Below are 25918 nucleotides of genomic sequence, written 5' to 3' on the forward strand. Positions count from 1 at the left end.
CCAAACCCGAACTTCCGGGTTCGGTGTTCGGGAGGCCGCCGAGAAGCCCCCCAGCTGTTTCAAAAGACGACAGCCAGGCGGCAGGGCTTCTTGGCGGCCTCCCGAACGCCGAACCCAGAAGTTCGGCAAAGTTCGGGTTTGGCGTTCGGGTTCAGGAGGACGCCGAGAAGCCCACCGGCTGTTTCAAAAGGTGACAGCCGGACGGCGGGGCTTCTCGGCGGCCACCTGAACCCGAACTTTTGCCGAACGTCCAGATTCGGCATTGGGAGAACGCTGAGAAGCGCCTGGCTGTTTCAAAAGGTGACAGCCGGGCGGCGGCGTTTTTTTTGCGTTTCCCCCCCCCCCTTGCACGCATTAATTCATTTTACATTGTTTCCTATGGGAAACAATGTTTCGTCTTACGAACTTTTCGCCTTACGAACCTCCTCCAGAAACCAATTAGGTTCTGCTTATATCTAAAAGATGGTATGGTTTTTGCAAATATGATAGAAATAAATGGAATCGGGGCATAAAATGGAAAATATAAATTACGTAAGTGTGGGGATGTTTCCTTGGAAACCAATGAGTAAAAATGCTAGCAATGTTTAGTGATTTTTTTTTAAGTGTTTCATGACCTTCAGAAAGGCTCAAGAACAATATGGGTGACCTGAAGGATCACTTTTTTTCAAGAAGCTCTACCTGTCCTGCTAGATGAAGCAGAATGGGCATGCTGCAGATCCCATCAGCCAAAGAACGTTGACTGGCAAGAATCAGAAGATGATTTTTTTTCCACAGTGACCCCTGCTCTATGGAACAGAGGAGATCAGAGTGCCCCCACCCCCGCAGCATTAGAAAGCGCTCAAGCGGTAGTGGTATTGGGTTGGAAATAGTCTAAAAAATGGACATTACAGAATTGGTACTGGTACATGGTGGATCACATTCATTTTGGAATCATGGAAATAAGATTAAACAATTTTGACGAAAATAAATTGGAGAAGCTGATGGTGCAATGGAATAAGGTGAAAGATTATATGCTGAGTAGAATTTGTGACGAAAATGTGAAAAATAAACTCCAATCACTCTTTCAATAATAAACAAATGCAAAGTAGAGCTAAGGAAATAAAATATAAATTAGTAAATATTTGAACCCCTGCAATTGGTGGTGGTGGTGGTGGGATTGTCAGTCGGGTGATGGGCACATGCACTGTGCACCGTTTTATGTTTGTTTTATTTAAATTTCAATGTGCAAAACCAATAAAAATATATTTTAAAAAAAGAGAGAGATCAGAGTAGCCCCAAATGTTCTAGATGTTTCATAAAGCCCTAAAAATCTGATTTATTCCCGAGGCCAGGATGATGAATGTGTCCAAGGCCTCATTTACTGGCTATTGTTTTTATTGTTTTAAAATGTTTTTAATATTTTTAACTGTAGTGTATCATTTTGGATTGTAAGCCTCCCAGAGTCAATGACTCATTGAGATGGGCGGCCATAGAAATTGAACACACCAACACATAAATAAATGAGAAAACCAAAGTGATAATGGAGCTTTCTAATTTGCAGGCCATCACAGCTCGTGACTCTATGGCTAAGTCTTTGTACAGTGCCCTCTTTGACTGGATCGTTCTGCGAATTAACCATGCACTTCTCAACAAGAAGGATATGGAAGAGTCTGTTACGGTATGCTTCCAGGGAGCAGGTGGTTCTTGCTTCTGAGTTGTGGAACTGCCTGTCACCTGGCTGGTTTTTTTCTTTAAATGGATAGGGAAATGGTTTGATTTTGGGAACGGGCCACTTACAGTATATTCAGTTTTGAGTGCATCAATATAGTACAAGTGCACTAGAGTGCCTTCCGTCCCCTATCCTATTGCTCTCCTATATCTCCTATACCTTTCTTCTATTCCTATATCTCTTCTTCTATTCTTTCATTGATATGTTCTATTACTATACCTTCTTTTCTATTCTTTCATAGATATATTTTACTATGAGTATCTCCTCTATAACCTTCATCATGTATTTTACTATGTGTATATAGATATATACCCCCTAAAACCCTCATTGTGTATTGCACAAAATAAATAAATAAATAAATAAAATTCTCCTGATTCTGTTCCCATGCATAGTGCTTGTCCATTGGGGTACTCGATATCTTTGGTTTTGAAGATTTCAAAACAAACAGTTTTGAACAGTTCTGCATAAACTATGCAAATGAGCAGTTGCAGTATTACTTCAATCAACATATTTTCAAGCTTGAACAGGTAAGCAATGGAAGAAACAGAAAGGGTTCTGCTTTTTATTTTGCAGATTAAAAATGGTGGGGTTTTTAAAAAAAAACTTTACAGCCAGGTAATAGGTATAAAAACAGGTTGAATGACCGTATTGATTTGGGATTTGAGATCCTGCTGACATATTTCAGTTTGCAAACCTCTATATTTTACTTTTTCTACTAAAGCATGGTGTTTATAAATTACTTTCCAACATAAAACCTTTAACATAAATATTTTTTGCAATCAAATTTATGTTATCATAAAGCATTTTATGGCACAATACAAAACATTCTAAAACGTTTTTTATAGTCAGTTGCTGATGTTGCTAACGTTCAGTTGCTAACTGAAACATGGGCTGTTTTCAAGGCAGACACATCTCTCTATAAAGCTTTCCAAGAACGTTCAAGTACGTTAAGTACATTAGAAGCTCTGCCATTGTTGAAGGCACTGAGGAATCTGGTAATGAAATATGTCTGAAACCATGATGCAAGGATTCACGGCTTGTGTAATTAAGTGTTTCTCAAAATGGTCATTTACAAGAAAGCCATTGTTACATTTGTAATTGCTGCCATTGAACCTTCCTTTCTTAGTGAAGATCTTGATTTGGAAGGGGAGATGTTCTTGCTTTAAGATTATAAGAACTCTCTGGTCCATTTAATTCACATTCTGGTTTATATATATTTATATACGTTATATATATATACCAGGAAGTTTCTACACAGCAGGCAATTGCTGAGCCATCAAACCACACCCAACCACCAGTATTTATAGAAGGAAGGCAGCTTAGGTCTCGCAGTGTTCGCCTTAGAACAAGGACAGAAACACCAGCCTGAAGATGATGAGTGGGACCTCATCGAAACGTTGCCAGAAATTTCCAAATCCTACATGGGAAGAAACCCGAATATACCAAGACCGTCATAGATAGATAGATAGATAGATAGATAGATAGATAGATAGATAGATAGATAGATAGATAGATAGATAGATAGATAGATAGATAGATAGATAGATAGATATACAGTGATCCCTCGAGTTTCGCGATCTCGATCTTCACGAAACGCTATATCGCGATTTTTAAAAAAATATTAATTAAAAAAACCCTCACTTCCGCGTTTGGCTTCGGGAGTCAGCTGGGAAGCGGCGCGGCTGTTTTAAAAGGTCGCCGCCGGCCTGGGGGGCTTCCCAGCACCCCCCCAAACCCAGGTTGGGGGTTCGGGGGGGTGCTGGGAAGCCCCCCATGCCGGCGGCGACCTTTTAAAACAGCCGCGCGGCTTCCCAACTGAGTCCTGAAGCCAAACGCGGAAGTTCATCTTTGGCGTTTGGCTTTAGGACTCAGTTGGGAAGCCGCGCGGCTGTTTTAAAAGGTCGCCGACGGCATGGGGGGCTGCCCAGCACCCCCCCAAACCCGGGTTGTGGGTTCGGGGGGGTGCTGGGAAGCCCCCTATGCCGGCGGCGACCTTTTAAAATAGCTGCGCGGCTTCCCAACTGAGTCCTAAAGCCAAACGCCAAAGGCGAACTTCCGCGTTTGGATTCAGGACTCAGTTGGGAAGCCGCGCGGCTGTTTTAAAAAGTCGCCGGCGGCATGGGGGGCTTCCCAGCACCCCCCCAAACCCCCAACCTGGGTCTTCCTGGCCGCCCACGCAAAGGGAAAACCCCGGCTCCTCGCTGATGCCCGCCGCTCGCCCGCCCGCCAGCAAGAGGGGAAGACCCAGGGAAGGTTCCTTCGGCCGCCCAACAGCTGATCTGCTCGGTAGCGCAGCAGCAGCGAGGAGCCGAATTGGGGTTTCCCCTTTGCGTGGGCGGCGGGGAACGCAAACTCCACCATCTGCGCATGCGCGGCCATGGGAAAAAGGGCGCGCATGCGCAGATGGTGTTTTTACTTCTGCAACCCTACATTGCGAAAAATCGATTATCGCGAGGGGTCTCGGAACGGAACCCTCGCGATAATAGAGGGATCACTGTATATAGATATAGATAGATATAGATAGATAGATAGATAGATAGATAGATAGATAGATAGATAGATAGATAGATAGACAGAGAGAGAGAGAGAGAGAGAGAGAGAGAGAGAGAGAGAGAGAGAGAGAATTCTATATTTACAGCAGCACGAAGCTTATAACTTCAGCCTGATGATGGTGAATGTGATTTCACCGAAACGTCGCATAGACACTCAAAATATTACACGGGGCAAAACCCGAACTCAGAACAATCTACATATATATATACACACACACACACACACACATACATACATACATACATACACACACTTTATTCTGGTTCTGAATTTCTCAGGATTATCTGTTCATTGTACATGTGTATATATATATACACATACAATGAACAGATAATCCTGAGAAATTCAGAAACAGAATAAAGTGTCAGTCCTAGAGATTTTATTCCTCAAAGTAGCCAGTAAGATACTTTTTTCTCCTCCAAGAAAGTTGGCACCTTATGATACTCCCTAAACCAGTGATGGCGAACCTTTTTTTCCTCAGGTGCCAAAAGAGCGTGTGTGCACATTATCACACATGTGAGAGAGCCCACGCCCATAATTCAATGCCTGGGGAGGACGAAAACAGCTTCCCCCACTCCCCGGAGGCCCTCTGGAGGCCAGAAACTGCCTGTTTCCCAACTTCTGGTGGGCCCAGTAGGCTCATGTTTTGCCTTTCCCAGGCTCCAAAGGCTTCCCTGGAGCCAGGAGAGGATAAAAATACCCTCCCCCATCCCCTGCCAGGCTCTCTGGAAGCCTCCCAGAACCTCTGTGGGGACCAAAAATCAGCTGGCTGGCACACACATGCCCGTTGGAGCTGAGCTAGGGCAACTGCTCATGTGCCAGCAGATATGGCTCCGTGTGCCACCTGTGGCACCTGTGCCATAGCTTCGCCATCACTGCCCTAAACCGTGATGTACACAAAGAGACCACATTTGGAATACAGTGTTCAGTTCTGGAGACCTCACCTACAAAAAGATATTGACAAAATTGAACGGGTCCAAAGACGGGCTACAAGAATGGTGGAAGGTCTTAAGCATAAAACGTATCAGGAAAGACTTAATGAACTCAATCTGTATAGTCTGGAGGACAGAAGGAAAAGGGGGGACACGATCGAAACATTTAAATATGTTAAAGGATTAAATAAGGTCCAGGAGGGAAGTGTTTTTAATAGGAAAGTGAACACAATAACAAGGGGACACAATCTGAAGTTAGTTGGGGGAAAGATCAAAAGCAACATGAGAAAATATTATTTTACTGAAAGAGTAATAGATCCTTGGAACAAACTTCCAGCAGACATGGTAGATAAATCCACAGTAACTGAATTTAAACATGCCTGGGATAAACATATATCCATCCTAAGATAAAATACAGAAAATAGTATAAGGGCAGACTAGATGGACCAGGAGGTCTTTTTCTGCCGTCAGACTTCTATGTTTCTATGTTTCTATTTGTTTTTCTGTCCTCAACTATCAATCAGGTGATTCCCCTACCCCCATGTTCTAATATTTAGAGGTAAAGAGGTATGAGAGAGAAAGAAAAGCTGTTGATACCTGACTTCCCACATTTATTTATTGCAGGAGGAGTATCAGAGTGAAGGGATTGCATGGCACAACATTGACTATACAGACAATGTGGCCTGCATCCATTTAATTGGCAAGAAACCAACTGGTCTGTTCTACCTACTAGATGAAGAAAGCAAGTAAGTATAGCTTAGCTGTGAGCCTAGGAGAAAATGTACAATAAATATGTAGACAAAATATAATGATATTGCCTAAATAAACGTGAAGTTGGCAGGGAGGGAAGATTTGAGAAAGTGCAGCCTCCATCCACAAATTAGCATCTTATACACAATAAAAGGGATATGAAGGTAATAAGTAAAGCACGTTTAGACATGTATTCCTCCAAAGCTAAACATTAACTCATTTGGGAAGAAGAGAAATGTAAGTTAAATATTTATTGAAGCATGTGGAGGAAAGGAGAGACTTATAAGTGGGACTAGGGGACGTTCCAAAATGATGATTCTATGGTTAATAATGCTGGATTTATTAAGTGGTAGAGTTTGAGGGGGGGTTTTGCACTCTATCTTCCAGTAAAGATGAACAAGTGGACATAGATATGGCCCAGGATTTGCTACTGAACTTTTAAAATGTACGATTTGTGAAATTAGGTGGATAGGAGTCTGATCAGTGTCTGTTTGGTAAGGCACAAAGTCCGCTTCCCATTAAGAGTGGAGCGTGAAGTTATGTAACCAGGAGCAATTGAAGAAGGAAGGGATAGCCTTTATTCTACCATTATACTGTACTTACCAAATAAAAATACAAAACTACCAGTTAAAGAAATGTGCACGAATTCAGTAGTATTTAGAATCCTGCTTCCAACAGGTTGCGAATTGACGGGATGTAGAATTCCTTTCTCCATTTGGGAACCTCTGATATCATCCCCTCCCCAGTTTGCCAAGTTTAAGCTCTTCTGCCTTTGGCTTCCTCTTTTGCTGCAGTTTCCCGCATGCCACTAGCGAGACGCTTCTTGCAAAGTTCAAAAAGCAGCACGAAGACAGCAAGTTCTTCATCGGAACTCCTGTATTGGAACCTGCTTTCATCATTCAACACTTTGCTGGCAAAGTGAAATATCAGATAAAGGTAATCGGAATGTGACTCCAGATGCAGAATGCCCAGGAATTGCTTGTGGTTTAATCAGCCAAAAAAGGAGAGCTAGTTTTCATGAGAAGATCCTTGCTAGTTGAAACAAGTCAAAATACATCCTTTAAAATGATCTAATTGATCTTGTCAGTTTGGAATGGAAGTTTTACAAGAGTTTCAATAAAAAATGATTGTTTTTCTTCGTCATTCATATATAATTTATGTCTGTTAAGCAATCCAATCATGAGTCACAGGAACACCAGGTCTCCAATGAGTGATTGAAGCCATAGGTTTTTCTTTCCAATGCTGAACAAGTAGCGTATTTTTCAGAGTATAAGACAGACCTTAGTTTTGGGGGAGAAAAATCTACCTATCAGGTATTCATTGGCTAGTGCCCTTAGTCTGGTCAGCTTTTATCCCCTGGTTAGGGCTGAAAAAAACCTTCTTAGGAGGGAATAGGATGAATAGGAATGAAAACAAGCCTGCAAAGATTTAGGGCTGGAAAAAAACTTTTTCAGAGGGAGTAGGAATGAAAAAATCCTGCAAGCTGAGACGATTGTTAGCCCCTCATTGAGGCTGGAAAAACCTTTTTCGGAGGGAGTAGCAATGAAAACAAGCCAGGAAGAGCCAGGAAGATTTATTCATTCATTCATTCATTCAATTTTTATGCCACCCTTCTCCTTAGGCTCAGGGCGGCTTACAACATGTTAGAAATAGCACTTTTTTAACAGAGCAAGGCTATTGCCCCCACAATCCAGGTCCTCATTTTACCCACCTCGGAAGGATGGAAGGCTGAGTCAACCTTGAGCTGGTGATGAGATTTGAACCGCTGACCTTCAGATCTACAAGGCAGCGTCAGTGGCCTGCAGTACAGCACTCTACCTGCTGCGCCACCCCGGCTGATTGCTGATTGCTAGCACATCATTAGTGATGGGGGGGAAAGCTTAAAAAAAAAGCTACATTTGGAGTATAAGACGCACCCAAATTTTCATCCTCTTATACTCCGAAAAATACAGTATTCACTTTGATAAGTACACAGAGAATCTATTGACATTGCCCAGTCATCAGTGTTCATCTAATAGAAATGCAATTCAAATGAACGTTGACATCCCAAAGTATATTTAATGGTTCTGATTTCCAGCAGTGAACCAGCTGCCAAGCATGTCTTGAAGACCTCAACTTTTAGCACGGTAAAGGAGGGTAGGAAGACATGCAGAGCCATGGTTAAATCCACCTGTCCCTTGAGCATAACCTTTGCCATGTGCCTTGGCTTCCATGGCCATTCTTCCTTATAGGATTTCCGTGAAAAGAACATGGATTATATGCGGCCAGATATTGTTGCCTTGCTGCGGAGCAGTGACAGCACTTACGTCCGGGAGCTGATTGGAATGGACCCAGTGGCTGTTTTCCGGTGGGCTATCCTCCGTGCAGCAATCCACGCCATGGCTGTTTTTGCAGAAGCGGGCCGCCAAAGGGCTGAGAAAACAGCAGGTAAGCATGAGCACAGCAGAAGTAATGAAAATTTATTTATTTATTTGTTTATTTATTTATTTATTTATATATATATATTTATATATTTATATTTATATTTTTATGCCGCCCCTTTCCAGAGACTCGGGGCGGCTAACAGCGACAATAAAACAGTGTACAATAGTAATTTGGTATTGATGATTAAATTAATATAAAAACCAAACATACATACATACATACCATGCATAGAATTGTAAAGGCCTAGGGGGAAAGAGGATCTCAATTCCCCCATGCCTGGCGGCAGAGGTGGGTTTTAAGTTGTTTACGAAAGGCAAGGAGGGTGGGGGCAGTTCTAATCTCTGGGGGGAGTTGGTTCCAGAGGGCCGGGGCCGCCACAGAGAAGGCTCTTCCCCTGGGTCCCGCCAGGCGACATTGCTTAGTTGATGGGACCGGGAGAACATCCACTCTGTGGGACCTAACTGGTCGCTGGGATTCGTGCAGCAGAAGGCGGTCCCTGAGGTAATCTGGTCCGGTGCCATGAAGGGCTTTATAGGTCATAACCAACACTTTGAATTGTGACCGGAAACTGATCGGCAACCAATGCAGATTGCGGAGTGTTGGTGTAACATGGGCATATTTGGGAAAGCCCATGATTGCTCTCGCAGCTGCATTCTGCACGATCTGAAGTTTCCGAACATTTTTCAAAGGTAGCCCCATGTAGAGAGCGTTACAGTAGTCAAGCCTCGAGGTGATGAGGGCATGAGTGACCGTGAGCAGTGACTCCCGGTCCAAGTAGGGTCGCAACTGGTGCACCAGGCGAACCTGGGCAAACGTCCCCCTCGCCACAGCTGAAAGATGTTTCTCTAATGTGAGCTGTGGATTGAGGAGGACGCCCAAGTTGCGAACCTTCTCTGAGGGGGCCAGTGATTCTCCCCCCAGGGTAATGGACGGACAGATGGAGTTGTCCTTGGGAGGTAAGATCCACAGCCACTCCGTCTTGTCTGGGTTGAGTTTGAGCTTGTTGACACTCATCCAGGCCCTAACATCCTCCAGGCACCGGCCCATCACTTCCACTGCTTCGTTGGCTGGACATGGGGTGGAGATGTATAACTGGGTATCATCGGCATATTGATGATACCTCACCCCATGCCCTTGGATGATCTCACCTAGCGGTTTCATGTAGATATTATCGACAGTGTATGGAAGACTTTGGGTGGCATCTTTCTATTGCATTGGCGACTCCATTCTAAAACAGTCCTCATCTCTTTCTTTATTTGATAGTTCATGCAACAATGAATTACCTTCTACAATATTTCAAATTAACCACTGCAATAGCATGGCCTTATCATAAACTACAAAGCAGCCATTGCTCATTAGATGATAATTCTGTTGCAGCAATTCTGCTGCACGAATCCCAGCGACCAGTTAGGTCCCACAGAGTGGGCCTTCTCCGGGTCCCGTCAACTAAACAATGTCGTTTGGCAGGACCCAGGGGAAGAGCCTTCTCTGTGGCGGCCCCGGCCCTTTGGAACCAACTTCCCCCAGAGATTAGAATTGCCCCCACCCTCCTCGCCTTTCGTAAACTTCTTAAAACCCACTTCTGCCGTCAGGCATGGGGGAACTGAGATATTCTTTCCCCCTAAGCCTTTACAATTTACGCATGGTATGTCTGTATGTATGTTTGGTTTTTATAATAAGGGTTTTTTTAGTTATTTTACTATTGGATTGGATTGTTACATGCTGTTTTTATCATTGTTGTTAGCCGCCCCGAGTCTGCGGAGAGGGGCGGCGTACAAATCCAATAAATAAATAAATAAATAAAATTTAACTTCTCTTCTGAAGCATGTTCCTTGAAGCAGTTATGATGGGTTGCACTGTAGACTTTCAGTTTTGCTAAGTATTTCAAGATGGACTTTTGGGCGGAATGAAAGGCAGCCTTTGCCAAAGCAATTCTGTCATCTATTGCATCATGATTATGCATCTAACACCACCCTCTCCCTGAGCCCAACCTATTCCACTGGTGATTGCTTTGGAAAAAAATGGGGGGAGAAAGAATTAGGGTATTCTGTGTCCAGCTCCTTTTTTTTTTTTAAGGCATTTAATATACAAACCAGCCATGCAAACATCTTACTGCTTATTCACTATTATATAAAAAAGCTGCTTATTTTACCTGCGACCTGTTCAAATGATCACCTGGCTATTCCCATTATTCTGTTTCCGCTTCATGATTTTGCTGGCTTTTGGGTTTTAGATTTTGCTGAATCAGCCTCAAGAACTGAGGAATGACTAGGCACCATTTTAAGTTATTTAATATGCAGTAATCCCGGTGCCAGTCTTTTAAGCTCTAAAAGATTCAGAATCAGCTTTCATACATGTGGGATCTAGGTCAAGACCACTGCTCAAAGAATCCCATTGATAAAAAAAGTAACATTGTTGGTGAAAGCTGGCAAAAGCTATGGAGGTTATGCCAATATGGATTTCCCCACCTTTCCCGTAGGGGTAATACGCCATGGACCCAGGATCCCACTTGGGGAACTGCAACAGAGCAACACCCCAAATGAAAGATTTTATCGGTAAGAAACCCATTGAATTGGGTTTTATTATTGTTACATTTCTATGCTTGTCCCGGTTTCTTTTGACAAAGGACGATCCCTTGTACCGCACTGGTTTCTGATCTTGTTTTTTGATTTACCTAAACAGCCCCTAGATGTTTGTTTTGCTGTTTAACTTATACAGAACTAAAGATAAATTTGCAGTCCCTCTGGAAAAAAACATGAAGAGAGAGACGGTAAACGATAAAAGATTCTCTGATTCTCACAAGGGATTGAAGAGTTCTTATGAGGAATTCAGTATGATAAGGAAATCAGTGTGTTGCAAAAGTAACTTGGCATCTTTGCTACTAGTTTTTTGACAAATTTTCCTTTCTTTCCTTTCCCATTTTCAGAGCTTCTTATTTCAGTAATCCTACCTAAATCCTACACAGTTGGCCTCTGTAGTTTAAAGAGAGAAATTAATTCCAGTATATTGTACAGTAAAGGCTTTGAATTCACATGTGGTTTTTTTTCCTCTTAATGTTTTACACTATTAAAAAGACACACCTATAAATTCATCAGTTAAAGTTTGTAGTCATGGGATACCAAATTCTACAAACACAAGGGAACGTTAATTGAGTCTTCTTGATACTTTTATTTCCTTAATAAAATATTTTTATTGTTTTTCAAAAAAGACAAAGTCATACAACATTAAACATTTAAGGAGCTACCATCGCTCCGCTTTCCGTAGAAGTCTAACGAATACAGAAATATAAAAAACCCTAACAGTTATTGGATCAATACAGAAATGCCACACGTGTAAATTACATTCTTATTGAATTTAACTCTATATTTTTAATATAAAACCTATTAATTGAATTTCTTTATCTTTTAAAAAATTATGTACTTATACAAAGAGAAAAGGAAGAAACAAAGTATTAGTAAATCAGAAAAAAGAGAAAATATACACTTCTAAGTTGATTATACTATACAGTGTTCCCTCGATTTCCACGGGGGATGCGTTCCGAGACCGCCCGCGAAAGTCGAATTTCCGCAAAGTAGAGATGCGGAAGTAAATACACCATTTTTGGCTATGGACAGTATCACAAGCCTTCCCTTAACACTTTAAACCCCTAAATTACCATTTCCCATTCCCTTAACAACCATTTACTCACCATTATTACTGGTACTCACCATTGAATAAGACACTTAGTGATCCTGATATTTATAAACATAATTATTTATTCAGAAGAATTATTTTTTTTGTTATTTATTTGCAAAAATTATTAGTTTGGGTGGGGGAAAACCGTGGTATGGGGGGAAAACCGCAAAGTTTTTTTTAATTAATATTTTTTGAAAAACCGTGATATAGGCTATTCGCGAAGTTTGAACCCTCGAAAATCGAGGGAACACTGTATACTATTCCATTCTATCTTTTTTATATTTTACTTTTATTTCCTTTTGATATGCTGTGACTTTCCTGGTGATGTTCATCTGGTCCCTGGCATACAAAAGCAAAGTTGCTTCTTCTTCTTTTTTCCCTTTGGGGTGGGAGGCTTATAAGAAGATAAAACATGGGTTGTCCTCAAGCGTTTGCCTTTCTGCCTCCTTTATTACTTGGTTGATTGAGCATCATTGCATGTCCCCCTTTTTGCAGCTGTTCAGTACTTGATTTCTCATTTGATTGCTCTGAGGATTTTGATATAAACGCTTTCGAAGACATCATTGCTTCATATGAAAGCAAGAAGTAAGTGGGTGAAGGTGGAGGAGGCGTTTGCCACTCTGGCAAGGGAAGCACGAATCCTGGGCAGACAGACCTGAGAGAGGACCTGGTTCAGAAAAAAACCAGGGATTTTTAAAAAGTCGTCTTCTCCAACTTCATTCCGGAAGTCACTGAAACTCACCGTTGGGATGGTTCTTAGGCGACTCGAAATACCGCAGATATAATGGAGCATACGGGTAGTTCCTTGACTTACGACCACAATTGAGCTCCAGATTTCCGTTCCTGAGTGAGACATTTGTTAAGTCGGTTTTGCCCTGTTTTAATCATATTTCTGGCCACCGTTCCTAAGCAAATCCCCACCATTAGAAGCATAGAAACATAGAAGACTGACGGCAGAAAAAGACCTCATGGTCCATCTAGTCTGCCCAAGACAAATTCCTTGTGTGTCCAATCACACATGGCCAATAAAAATTCTATTCTATTCTATTCTATTCTTATACTATTTCCTGTTAAGTGAATCTGGCTTCCTCCATTGACTTTACTTGTCAGAAGGTTGCAAAAGGTGATCACATGATGGGAACACCGCAACCGTCATAAGTATGAGTCATTTGCTAAGCATCTGAATTTGGACCACGTGACCACAGAGAAGGCTGCAGTGGTGAAAAAATGGTCACAAATCACTTTCCCCCCCCCCCCAATGCCTTTGTAATTTTACACAATCACTTAATTAACTGTTGTAGGTCAAGGACTACCTGCGTTCCTTTTTTTAAACGCTGAAGTGGAATGCTATCATCTTACCTTAAATTTAAAATACGTAGAGGAGGAACGGGGCCACTCAATAAGGAGTAGAAGGAAGTGTGTTTCAGAAGAATGAAGAGTGTTCCTCTGCCCAGGAATGACCTTTTTTTTTTACACTTCTGTCACCTTTTTTTCTCTTTCTTTTTTCCCCTTGGTTTTCTTTGTTATTAATTTCTGCCTCTCTGGAGAGGGGCAAAGGTAAGTTTTTATGTTGAATAAAGCTGTCCACAAGCATGCTGCATGGTCGGAAGGCTGATAATCACTCATTTATTGGGGCACTTTTCAGGCTTACTGTGGGAACTAAACATGGAGCATAATTGATGTGCAATCTTACTCAGAGAACATGTGCATTAGAAAACTAGAAACCTGAATTAAACCTGATTTTTTTTTTTCTGGTACAGAACAATATCTGGAAAATAGATATTTCAATATTCACAGTTTAATCAAGGAGGGTATTTTTATTTCTGGGATATATACTGTGTAGGGAAATTCATGCACCTTTCAACCAATGGATCATAAAACACGTCTAAAAATACCATGCCAAGTGAATAAATAAATCACCAAATCAATATTTATTTAACTGAAGGTTGACACCCAATCTTATTTGGCATAGTCTCTGATTTAAAATACATTGATAGCTGGGCAAATGGCCTGCTATGAATGTCCTGAGTTCTCAGAGAGGGGCGACATACAAATTTAATTAATAATAATAATAATAATAATAATAATAATAATAATAATAATAATAATAATAAAAAAATGATTTAGCTTTACTAGATAAATGGTCAAAGCAATGGAAACTTGGTCAGCGGTTCAAAGTTCATCACCGGCTCAAGGTTGACTCAGCCTTCCATCCTTCCGAGGTGGGTAAAATGAGGACCCGGATTGTGGGGGCAATAGGCTGGCTCTGTTAAAAAGTGCTATTGCTAACTTGTAAGCCGCCCTGAGTCTAAGGAGAAGGGCGGCATAAAAATCAAATAAATAAATAAATAAACTGCAGTTTAATGTTTCCAAATGTAAAATAATGCACTTGGGGAAAAAGAATCCTCAATCTGAGTATTGCATTGGCAGTTCTGTGTTAGCAAAAATTTCAGAAGAGAAGGATTTAGGGGTAATGATTTCTGACAGTCTCAAAATGGGTGAGCAGTGTGGTCGGGCGGTAGGAAAAGCAAGTAGGATGCTTGGCTGCATAGCTAGATGTATAACAAGCAGGAAGAGGGAGATTGTGATCCCCTTATATAGAGCACTGGTGAGACCACATTTGGAATACTGTGTTCAGTTCTGGAGACCTCACCTACAAAAAGATATTGACAAAATTGAATAGGTCCAAAGACGGGCTACAAGAATGGTGGAAGGTCTTAAGCATAAAACGTATCAGAAAAGACTTAATGAACTCAATCTGTATAGTCTGGAGGACAGAAGGAAAAGGGGGGACATTATTGAAACACTTAAATATGTTAAAGGGTTAAATAAGGTTCAGGAGGGAAGTCTTTTTCATAGGAAAGTGAACACAAGAACAAGGGGACACAATCTGAAGTTAGTTGGGGGAAAGATCAAAGGCAACATGAGAAAATATTATTTTACTGAAAGAGTAGTAGATCCTTGGAACAAACTTCCAGCAGATGTGGTTGGTAAATCCACAGTAACTGAATTTAAACATGCCTGGGATAAACATATATCCATCCTAAGATAAAATACAGGAAATAGTATAAGGGCAGACTAGATGGACCATGAGGTCTTTTTCTGCCGTCAGTCTTCTATGTTTCTATTATTATTATTATTATTATTATTATTATTATTATTATTATTATTACTACTACTACTACTACTACTACTACTACTTCATTGAAACTGACAAAATCATTTCCCACAGTCCAAAATGTGAACCGCTTTGCAGACATCTCCAAAATAGCAATCTTTGTCGCATTCTATCACATGTTACCAAATCTACAAATTAAGGGTATTCATCCTTATTCTATATTCAAGAGGAGCAAGTTTTAAGTTGAGGTCAGCTCAGGAGAAAAACCTCTCGTTCGCCTTTTTCAGAGCACATCGGACAACAGTGGGATCGAGACTCCTTTGTTTAATTCCTGGTGCTTCTCTTTCACACTTCTCTCTTTATGTGTGTTCACGTGTCTCGTCTGCCTTGTTTTGGGTGTGTGTCCATCGTGTCTTAGGGACCTGCATGAGCAAATAGTTAGGAGTATAAAGGGCCTGCCATGGCAGGGTGAAGATCCCCGCAGGCTCCTGCAGTCACTCAGCCGGTACCAGCAACCCCGTTGCCATTTCCTGTGAGTTTGTGGAAAAAGGATGTTGTGGGGCAGGTGGAAATGGGGGGGGGGGGAGCTCAGGGGGTTTTTTTTCTGGCTTTGCAGAGTCTTATGGTGCAGCGTGCATAAGCAAATGTGTATAAGTCTCAAGCTCTCATTTTGTGGAAACTGCTGAGTTTCTTTTAGTCTTGAAGAATTTGGCTCTATTTCATGTGCAGGAAATGCAGAAGCGCTATGGTAGATTTCTTAGTTGCTACACACAAAAACTCAATATTCTGGCTTTCGGCATGTGTGTATTGAAAGGCAGGCAGGCCTTGACTTAAAACATAACCCTTCCCCAGGAATCTCCAACCTGGAGAGCCTGAAAAACATGGATTCTTTTAATCGTGTTTCAGAAAAAGACAAAAAAGGTCTTTTCTATGTTGCAGAAGAATATTCAGTTTTTTTCTATTTCAGATTTTGGATCTATCCAAGTGTAAACCTTATTTTTCTGAGTCCTACATGGGTAGTCCTCATTTAACAAACACAAGGAACCAGCAACTTTTTCATTAAGTGAAGCGGTTATTAAGTGAAACAACTTGAGCTTTCCTTTGCTTTACAGACCTGTGGAGGTTGTAAGTGCAAGGATTGATGACCAAAGTTATTTTTTCATCGTTGTTTTAGATAACTGTGAATGGTCACTAAATGGATCAGTTGCTAAACGGGGGCCTCTTTGCATTGTGATTTTAAAGAAGAAATTTCTTATCACAATTTAGTTAAATTCTTGTCATTGTTTCATACCATTTTTTTATTTTAAAAATTTATAACCTTTTGCATCGAGTGATTTTTTTTCAGGCAAATTATAAGGCACAGAAAAAGAGGTTTAATCCTTTTGTTTAAATGGCATCCCTCTTATTTCTTTTAGTTCTTCATTCCCAAGGCTAGAGGCAGAGCTGGGGCTGTTATTTTTCTGTGGTTCCCAAAAGACAGCTTCACACTAGCCTAGTGGTGGATGATTTCACGAAATGTCCTCTGAATTTAGGCAGACAGAAGACACGGAGCTTCCTTGTTTTTAGTCAGACTGTTCATCTGCCAGTAGTTTTCTCAGTTTTTGGAAGATTATTTTGGATTATTTAGGAAGATTATTCTGTCTGAAGTAGTGTGGGGTTTCCTGCCTAAGCAGGGAGTTGGACTAGAAGCCCTCCAAGGTCCCTTCCGAAATCTGTTGTTATTATTATTATTATTATTATTTTCATCTAGAATGCCAGGGGTTGAACAGCTTCAACTTGGAAAACTGTTATCGAGAACCTCTTGCAATTGTTTTTAAATACAAATTATCCAAATGGTCTCCTTTGAAACTTATATATGAGATATATTTAAATAGAAGATAGTCCCTACATCTCCTGTTTTGTTCAAGTGTCAGCTTTTGTTGATATCAGAGATTATTTGGTAGGAGCCGTTATTTTGAAGGATACCTTTTAAAAAATCCTTTGATTTTAAAATTTAAACTCTACATTTAAAGCCTTTTTTTTTTTTAGATTCATGAAAGAATTCGGAGTCCTGCTCTGTCACAAGATAAGCTAATTCAGTGTTTCTCAACCTTGGCCAGTTGAAGAGGTGTGGACTTCAGCTCCCAGAATTCCACAGCCAACCAGTCGACACATCTTTAAGCGGCCAAGTTGTGAAACACTCATCCATGGCTTTGTGCTTCTTTTTAAGGCTGACTCCTCTCCCCATCCCCCATTAGCCCACCCTCAGTGTTTGGCAAAAAAAATCTCCGGGGTTGGCAGCATAGAATTAACTGGAAAAGATTTTATGTCTCACATCAGTATTGCCATTGTAGCTCAGTTCCACCCTCTCTTTAGAACTGCTTAGCCATCACTTTGTTCTTGTCTGCTTTGCTTGGTTTAATTTGAAAGGTGTGGCTTTGCTGAACTAACCGAATTGCATGTTTAACAATACTTTATCACTCCAATGATTTCTAATATTTTAACAGGAAGAACAGAGGTATTAAACAAAAGCAGATCATCCCAAAGGTGAGCTTCCTTATGTTTTATGGTTCCAATATATGCGGTGGTAGGGGAGCCTTTTTGGAGTCAGTTATTTTACATTTTGCAAAGCATGTGCACATTATGTGAATTCTGCTAAAAACGTGCAACAGTAAATTACACATTAGATGTGCACCGGATACCACTATATTTGGGGAAATGCTGAGTGCATCTCCGACACATGTGAATCTCTGTTTTAATATAAAATGAAAATAAAATTATTGGTTATATTCATGGAACCTACATTAAATGTTCCGATGAAGTCCATAAATGTTTGGAGGTCTTAACTCTTCTTCATAATTTCCTATTTGTTTCCATTTCAATGGTGGGTAACAAAATAAATCCTAAATCAGTGATGGCGAACCTTTTTTTCTTTGGGTGCCAAAAAGCAGACATGCACACACTATTAAGTATACACAAGTGCCCACACCCATAATTCAATGCCCCCTGCCACCTGCACATCTGCCCGTGACACCCCCATGCTGCCCCACCCCCTGTGCATTTGCGCATGACACTCCCGCACCCCCATTCCCCAACTTCCAGTGGGCAGGTAAGGCCTGTTTTTTGCCCTCCCCAGGCGCCAGAGGTTTTTTTGGAGCCTGGGGAGGGTGAAAACGCCCTCCCAGATCCTTGGCGCAAGGCTAAAATCAGCTGGTCAGCACGCACAAGCATCCTAGAGTTGAGCGAGGGCAACAGCTCATGTGCTGGCAGATGTGGCTCTGCCTGCCAGCTGTGGCACCCGTGCCATAGGTTTGCCATCACTGGCCTAAATGAACCATAATTTAATACACTCATCCCACCAAATGGTGTAGTTTCAAAGCTGGAGTTATCGTGTCTGCTTTCATGGGATTGTAATTATAACTGTGGCATATAAGTCCAAACAAACAAATAAATATTAGTTTAACTGCCCAGAGTCACTTGATAACGAGACGGGCGGCATATAAATTAATCAAATGAATGAATGAATAAACAAACAAACAAATAAATAGTACTGTGTTCAGTTCTGGAGACCTCACCTACAAAAAGATATTGACAAAATTGAACGGGTCCAAAGACGGGCTACAAGAATGGTGGAAGGTCTTAAGCATAAAACGTATCAGGAAAGACTTCATGAACTCAATCTGTATAGTCTGGAGGACAGAAGGAAAAGGGGGGACATGATCGAAACATTTAAATATGTTAAAGGGTTAAATAAGGTCCAGGAGGGAAGTGTTTTTAATAGGAAAGTGAACACAAGAACAAGGGGACACAATCTGAAGTTAGTTGGGGGAATGATCAAAGGCAACATGAGAAAATATTATTTTACTGAAAGAGTAGTAGATCCTTGGAACAAACTTCCAGCAGACGTGGTTGGTAAATCCACAGTAACTGAATTTAAACATGCCTGGGATAAACATAGATCCATCGTAAGATAAAATACAGGAAATAGTATAAGGGCAGACTAGATGGACCATGAGGTCTTTTTCTGCCATCAGTCTTCTATGTTTCTATGTTTCTAATAAATAAATCCTTGGCTGCAGAATTTACTGGACTCAAAGTCTTTGAAACTCATCATGAGCATGACGTTGCATGACCGAACTACAAAATCCCTCCTGCATTTGCATAAGAAGAAGAAGCCGCCGAGCATCAGCGCTCAATTCCAGGTAAGAGAACTCATTGCAGTAGTAGAGAATGACCACAGCTGCCTCCCTTTTGTTTAATGTTTTTCATAATCGGTGCCACACAAAGGGTTGGGATCTGTGCAGGTGTTATATTTGGTCTTGTAGGAATTTTTGCAGGGGGTGGCAGCAGAGGAAAATATGGTGTATATCTTCTCAGTTTCTCTTCATTGTTTTCAGCAATAGTGCTTCGTTCTTTTGCATGGAATACGGAGCAGATCCTCAGTTATTTTCTCTTCTGGTCAACCTTTTCCCTTCCTCTGTGCTTTCTTTCATTTCTCTTAACTCTGCATTTCAAGCAAAACTGGAAAAGGGGTCTCTTTGTACAAATGCACCCAGTGCTGAAACCTATGGCAATAGGCGTCATGCTTTCTTCTGTAAGGAGAATGAATCAATTGAACTGGGAATGGCAATAGATTCCTGATCCTAAATCTGTTGGTCTTCTCATGGACCTCATTCATATGAGAACAAATGGCCCTCTGTCTCACCATGAGGACTAACTAATATGAGCAACACACTGGTCAGGATCCCACAGAGTAGTACCAATTGTTTTTCAGATCAGAAGGATAATTCTTTTAATATCGCCAAGAAGGCTTCCAGAGTTGTTAACCTGTTAGTCTGCGGAGAGGGGCGGCATACAAATCTAAATAATGAATGAATGAATGAATGAATGAATGAATGAATGAATGAATGAATGAATGAATGAATAAATAAATAAATAAATAAATAAAATAAACCTGATCCTACGTAGCTTCTGCTCTGGCAATCTCTCACTACTGACTAGAGCCTACAAAACCTATGCCAGACCCATTCTCGAATACAGCTCATCTGTCTGGAACCCACACCACATCTCAGACATCAACACTCTCGAAAACGTCCAAAGGTACTTCACCAGAAGAGCCCTTCACTCCTTCACTCGAAACAGAATACCTTACGAAAACAGACTAACTATCCTGGATCTTGAAAGCTTAGAGCTGCGGCGCCTAAAACACGATTTAAATATTGCCCACAAGATCATATGTTTCAACGTCCTTCCGGTCAACGACTACTTCAGCTTCAACAGCAACAACACAAGAACACGCAACAGATTCAAACTTAACATCAACTGCTCCAAACTTGACTGTAAAAAATATGACTTTAACAATCGAGTTGTCGAAGTGTGGAACTCATTGCCAGACTCAGTGGTGTCAGCCCCCAGCCCCCAACATTTCTCCCTAAGACTCTCCACGATTGACCTCTCCAGGTTCGTAAGAGACCAGTAAGGGGCGTACATAAGTGCACTGATGTGCCTATCGTCCCCTGTCCAATCTTCTTTCCTTATCTCATGTATCATACATTTTCTCTCCTTTCCTCCTACTTCTCTTCTTTCTTACTTTCTATCATTATATATATTACTTAATGTCTATTCTCTTTCATATGTATTGTATATTGGACAAAGAATAAAATAAATAAATAAGTTTTTTTTTCTTCTTCGGGCAAAGGGATGGTAGAATTTTAGAGGTGAAAGTCACATTCTTCTTGACAAATCTTTCAAAGATATCCTTCCCAATGTTCAAGTCTATTCCACCTTAAGGGACTCTGGGTGCGTGACGATGGAATTAAATATGCCACACTGAAACCAAACAAGCTCAAACTGAATGGCTTCCATTTGTGTGTCCATATCACTAGAGAGAGGCATTCCAAAGAATGGGAAGCCCGTAAGGCAGCTTATGTGGTCAGAATATTAATCATAAATATTTTTTTTTCTCCAACACAAAGTTAAAAACAATACATAGTTTCCAACACGAAATCAAGCTTATTGTCAAACATATACTTTTTTTTCTTTTTACTTTGTAATCATTCAATGGAGGCTCTTATGTCTCTTTCTTTCACAAAATGAAGGCTCTGGAAATATTGTGGAGAACCTGAACGTCCATCACCCTGGGGGGGTAATTGTTGACCCCCTCAGAGAGGGTCCGCAACTTGGGCGTCCTCCTCGATCCACAGCTCACATTAGAGAAACATCTTTCGGCTGTGGCGAGGAGGGAGTTTGCCCAGGTTCGCGTGGTGCACCAGTTGCGGCCCTATTTGGACCAGGAGTCACTGCTCACAGTCGCTCATGCCCTCATCACCTCGAGGCTCGACTACTGTAATGCTCTATACATGGGGCTACCTTTGAAAAGTGTTCGGAAACTTCAGGTCGTGCAGAATGCAGCTTCGAGAGCAATCATGGGCTTTCCCAAATATGCCCATGTTACACCAACACTCCGCAGTCTGCATTGGTTGCCGATCAGTTTCCGGTCACAATTCAAAGTGTTGGTTATGACCTATAAAGCCCTTCATAGTCCGGACCAGATTATCTCAGGGACTGCCTTCTGTTGCACGAATCCCAGCGACCAGTTAGGTCCCACAGAGTGGGTCTTCTCCAGGTCCCGTCAACTAAACAGTGTCACTTGGCGTGACCCAGGTGAAGAGTCTTCTCTGTGGCGGCCCCGGCCCTCTGGAACCAACTCCCCCCAGAGATTAGAATTGCCCCCACCCTCCTTGCCTTTCGTAAGGTTCTTAAAACCCACCTCTGCCGCCAGACATGGGGAATTGAGATATTCTTTCCCCCTAGGCCTTTACAATTTTATGCATGGTATGTCTGTATGTATGTTTGGTTTTAAAATAAGGGTTTTTAACTGTTTTAATATTGTATTGCTATGTGCTGTTTTTACTACTGTTGTTAGCCGCCCCGAGTCTACGGAGAGGGGCGGCATACAAATCCAATAAATAAATAAACCAAGGAAGCAAACCGTTCCGTCTCGTGAAAGGGCTTGCCCACTGAGAGTAGGATGGCCCCAATCCCACTTGCCCTCATAAAATTCTTACGGCCTGAATTATTAGGCGAAGCATACTGATATATTGTTAGTATCCTCACTTGTCAATTTTGTGAGCTGTTTTTGTCCAGTGTAATATCTAAAGCTGATTGCGTGAAGAATTAGCAGTCTAAACGCTTGCCTAAATATCAGCATTTGCACAGTGCACTAAACGTATCCTTCATTTCATTCGATGTCATTTTGTCATCTTGGTAGATCGCTATGTTGGGCTAACCCAGCTTGTTTGGTTAGTTTATGTTTCACTGAATTATACATGTCCAGAAAATTTGAACCCATTGCTTAACCAAGCAAAGTGTGTTGTACAATGTTTTGTAATGCATAGTGCAACATAACCTTACTGTCATATGATAGTATTTCTAATACCTCCTATTCGTTTGGAAAATAGAAGGAAGATATAATTAATACAGCTCGGAAAGATAGATGACCTATATCAGTGATGGGGAACCTTTTTTTTTTTTGCTTGGGTGCCAAAAGCGTGTGTGCATGCGCTATTGTGCATGCGCAAGTGCCCATATCCATAATTCAATGCCTCCCTGTCCCCACGGAAGCCCTTTGGAGGCCTGTTTCCCAACTTCCCTCCCCAAGCTCCAGATGCTTCCCTGCAAAAACGCCCTTCCCCATCCTCCCCGGAGGCCCTCCAGAAGCTGAAAACACCCTCCCAGAGCTTCTCTGTGAGCCAAAAATCAGCTGGCCAGTGCACACATGCATATTGGAACTGAGTTAGGACAATGGCTCGTGTGCCAGCTGATATGGCTCTGTGTGCCACCTGTGGCACCCGTGCCGTAGGTTCGTTATCACTGGGCTTCCCTAAATACGCCCATGTCACACCAACACTCCGCAGTCTGCATTGCTTGCCCATCAGTTTCCGGTCACAATTCAAAGTGTTGGTTATGACCTATAAAGCCCTTCATGGCACCGGACCAGAATATCTCCGGGACCGCCTTCTGCCGCACGAATCCCAGGTCCCACAGAGTTGGCCTTCTCCGGGTCCCGTCAACTAAACAATGCCGTCTGGCGGGACCCAGGGGAAGAGCCTTCTCTGTGGTGGCCCCGGCCCTTTGGAACCAACTCCCCCCAGAGATCAGAGTTGCCCCCACCCTCCTAGCCTTTCGTAAGCTCCTTAAAACCCACCTCTGTCGTCAGGCATGGGGGAATTGAGACTTTCCCTCCCCCTAGGCTTATAAAATTTATGCATGGTATGTTAGTATGTATGATTGGTTTCTAAATTGGGGTTTTAAATTAACTTAAATATTAGATTTGTTTACATTGTATTATTATTGCTGGGAGCCGCTCCGAGTCTGCTGAGAGGGGCGGCATACAAATCTGATTAATAAATAAAAATAAATAAATACTGGCCTTTATGGTTCTTCCCCTAAGCTTAGCTGATAAATTCCTGTTGTGTGACTCGTTTCAGGCATCTTTGAACAAACTTCTAGAAACTTTGGGGAAAGCTGAGCCCTTCTTTATCCGCTGCATCCGTTCCAATTCGGAGAAGGTAGGTGGACACCTTTGGGTTCTGGGTCTTGCCAGAGGTAGTTTCTGCATAAAGGTCTTATGCTAAAATTGGTAACATATAGGGAGTCCTACATTCTTGTTTAGCCAGTTGCCTCTATATAATTTCTGCCAATCTCAATTTGTTTAGTTTTCATTAAAAAAAATTAAACTAAACATTGTATTCTTAACTGTAAAAACTAAAAAGCTAACTGGCTTGCGCTTGCATTCTTATAGGGTATTTCCCTGTAGAAAACATTCTTACAACCTTTTATAGATCTTTTAAGGTTGTGCGAAATTGATGTTCTCGGGGGGGGGGGTATGTACATTGAAAATTTTACATTTTTTATTATTTCAGAATACTTTTTAGAATAAATGTATAATTTTGAGAAAGAACATTTAAACATGCCTGGGATAAACATATATCCATCCTGAGATAAAATACAAGAAATAGTATAAGGGCAGACTAGATGGAGCATGAGGTCTTTTTCTGCCATCAATCATCTATGTATGTTTCTAAAATATGCTTGGGAGGTAATTGAAGCAGTCTTTTTGTTGTTTTAATTAATGCTCCCCCCCCCATCAATTTTCATGGATAAACGTTTAGCATATTTATGAAAAAGAAAGGCAACATGAGAAAATATTATTTTACTGAAAGAGTAGTAGATCCTTGGAACAAACTTCCAGCAGACGTGGTTGGTAAATCCACAGTAACTGAATTTAAACATGCCTGGGATAAACATAGAGCCATCCTAAGATAAAATACAGAAAATAGTATAAGGGCAGACTAGATGGACCATGAGGTCTTTTTCTGCCGTCAGTCTTCTATGTTTCTATGTTTCTATGTTTCTAAAGATATTCATGAATGCATTCGTTTTCTTAAAAGGAACATTGGAGCAAAGTACTGGAGAAATGTGGCATTGCTCTCTAATTTACATAGCAATCTAATTAAAATTAGTTTGAAATATTCAGAATCGCCTTCATAATCAATCAAAAGAGTTTAAACCTCTTCAATTTGTCTAATATTTATTTTCCTGAAAGAGCTAAATAAAGAATGGTCATTGTCTTTAAAAAAATAAAAGAAAGCAACAGACAAGAGTCACTCCATTTCTGAGAAGAGAGATTCTGGTTTATAATAGGGAAGGCCAGCTGCATTGCTCTTGATCTTCTATTTCTTCCTGTTTCATTTTTCCAGAGGGAATTATTCTTTGATGAACGGCTGGTACTTCAGCAACTGAGATATACAGGAATGCTGGAAACAGTGAGAATCCGACAATCAGGCTACAGTGCTAAATTCAACTTCCAGGTACTTTTGCACTCCGGATCTGCCTTCTTTCTTTAGTCCAAGAAAAGCCACTTCATTGATCAAAACCATCCTCAGAATTCCTACTATTTTCCTTCAGAGAAATAATCCATTCTTCCCTTATGGGAGGAATCATTTGGAAATGAGCCAGTATCATGAATTAAATCATTTGCCATAGACTTTTCTCCAAGTACATTAAGCTTTTTCAACCTAAAGGTTAAGGTTAGATGAGGTCTACTTATCAGAAGACAACCAGGATGCTGCCTTAAACCAGGGTCAGATTCCTCCTCTTTCTCCTCCTTTTGCCTGTTGTCTATCCTGACTCACAGTTCAGAGCCTCAGAAAGGAAAAAAGGAAAGAGAAAACAAGACTAATGTCTATGGAGATGCTCAGTCATGGCGGTCCCAGAAGTGCTTTTTTCAAGAGGCAACTGGACTTTTCTGGTTTTTCTTTGAAGACGTTTCACTTCTCATCCAAGAAGCTTCTCCAGCTCTGACTGGAGGTGGAGAATTCCCCACCATTCAGTCAGACCTGTAGAGAATTCCTGGATGGAAAGTGAAATGTCTTCAAAAAAACAACCAGAACCCCAGAAAAATCCATTTGCCTCTTGAAAAAAAGCACCTTGGGATAAAAAGCAAGAAAATCTCTTTCTTTAAACTTGTTCCTGGAAATGCTGCAGTTGTTTGTATTCAAAGTACAGTGATACCTCGTCTTACGAAGTTAATTGGTTCCGGGATGAGGTTTGTAAGGTGAAAAGTTTGTAAGACGAAACAATATTTCCCATAGGAATCAATGGGAAAGCGATTAATGCGTGCAAGCCCAAAACTCACTCCTTTTGCCAGCCGAAGTGCCCGTTTTTGCGCTGCTAGGATTTCCCTGAGGCTCCCATCCATGGGAAACCCCACCTCCG

The 25918-nt window shown here is 41.3% G+C and overlaps 1 protein-coding gene across 7 annotated transcripts in view; it reads left to right on the forward strand.

Moving 5' to 3' along the window:
• The window catches only part of MYO9B (myosin IXB), a 116963-nt gene that overhangs the window by 46173 nt on the left and 44872 nt on the right, over nucleotides 1–25918 (forward strand). For 4 of the 7 annotated variants that reach the window (XM_070747783.1, XM_070747740.1, XM_070747792.1 and 1 more), the window contains exons 9-19: nucleotides 1541–1657; nucleotides 2101–2235; nucleotides 5818–5939; nucleotides 6738–6879; nucleotides 8175–8370; nucleotides 10847–10922; nucleotides 15579–15692; nucleotides 17647–17686; nucleotides 19219–19341; nucleotides 23629–23709; nucleotides 24901–25011. In XM_070747783.1, the coding sequence (XP_070603884.1) occupies nucleotides 1541–1657; nucleotides 2101–2235; nucleotides 5818–5939; nucleotides 6738–6879; nucleotides 8175–8370; nucleotides 10847–10922; nucleotides 15579–15692; nucleotides 17647–17686; nucleotides 19219–19341; nucleotides 23629–23709; nucleotides 24901–25011 (1257 nt within the window). Of the gene's footprint in view, nucleotides 1–1540; nucleotides 1658–2100; nucleotides 2236–5817; nucleotides 5940–6737; nucleotides 6880–8174; nucleotides 8371–10846; nucleotides 10923–12537; nucleotides 12628–15578; nucleotides 15693–17646; nucleotides 17687–19218; nucleotides 19342–23628; nucleotides 23710–24900; nucleotides 25012–25918 lie in introns of all 7 variants that reach the window. The other 3 variants (XM_070747748.1, XM_070747766.1, XM_070747774.1) reach the window with 2 other exon arrangements.

This window comes from Erythrolamprus reginae, chromosome 1 (assembly GCF_031021105.1).
Source record: "Erythrolamprus reginae isolate rEryReg1 chromosome 1, rEryReg1.hap1, whole genome shotgun sequence".
NCBI classification, from domain to species: domain Eukaryota; kingdom Metazoa; phylum Chordata; class Lepidosauria; order Squamata; family Dipsadidae; genus Erythrolamprus; species Erythrolamprus reginae.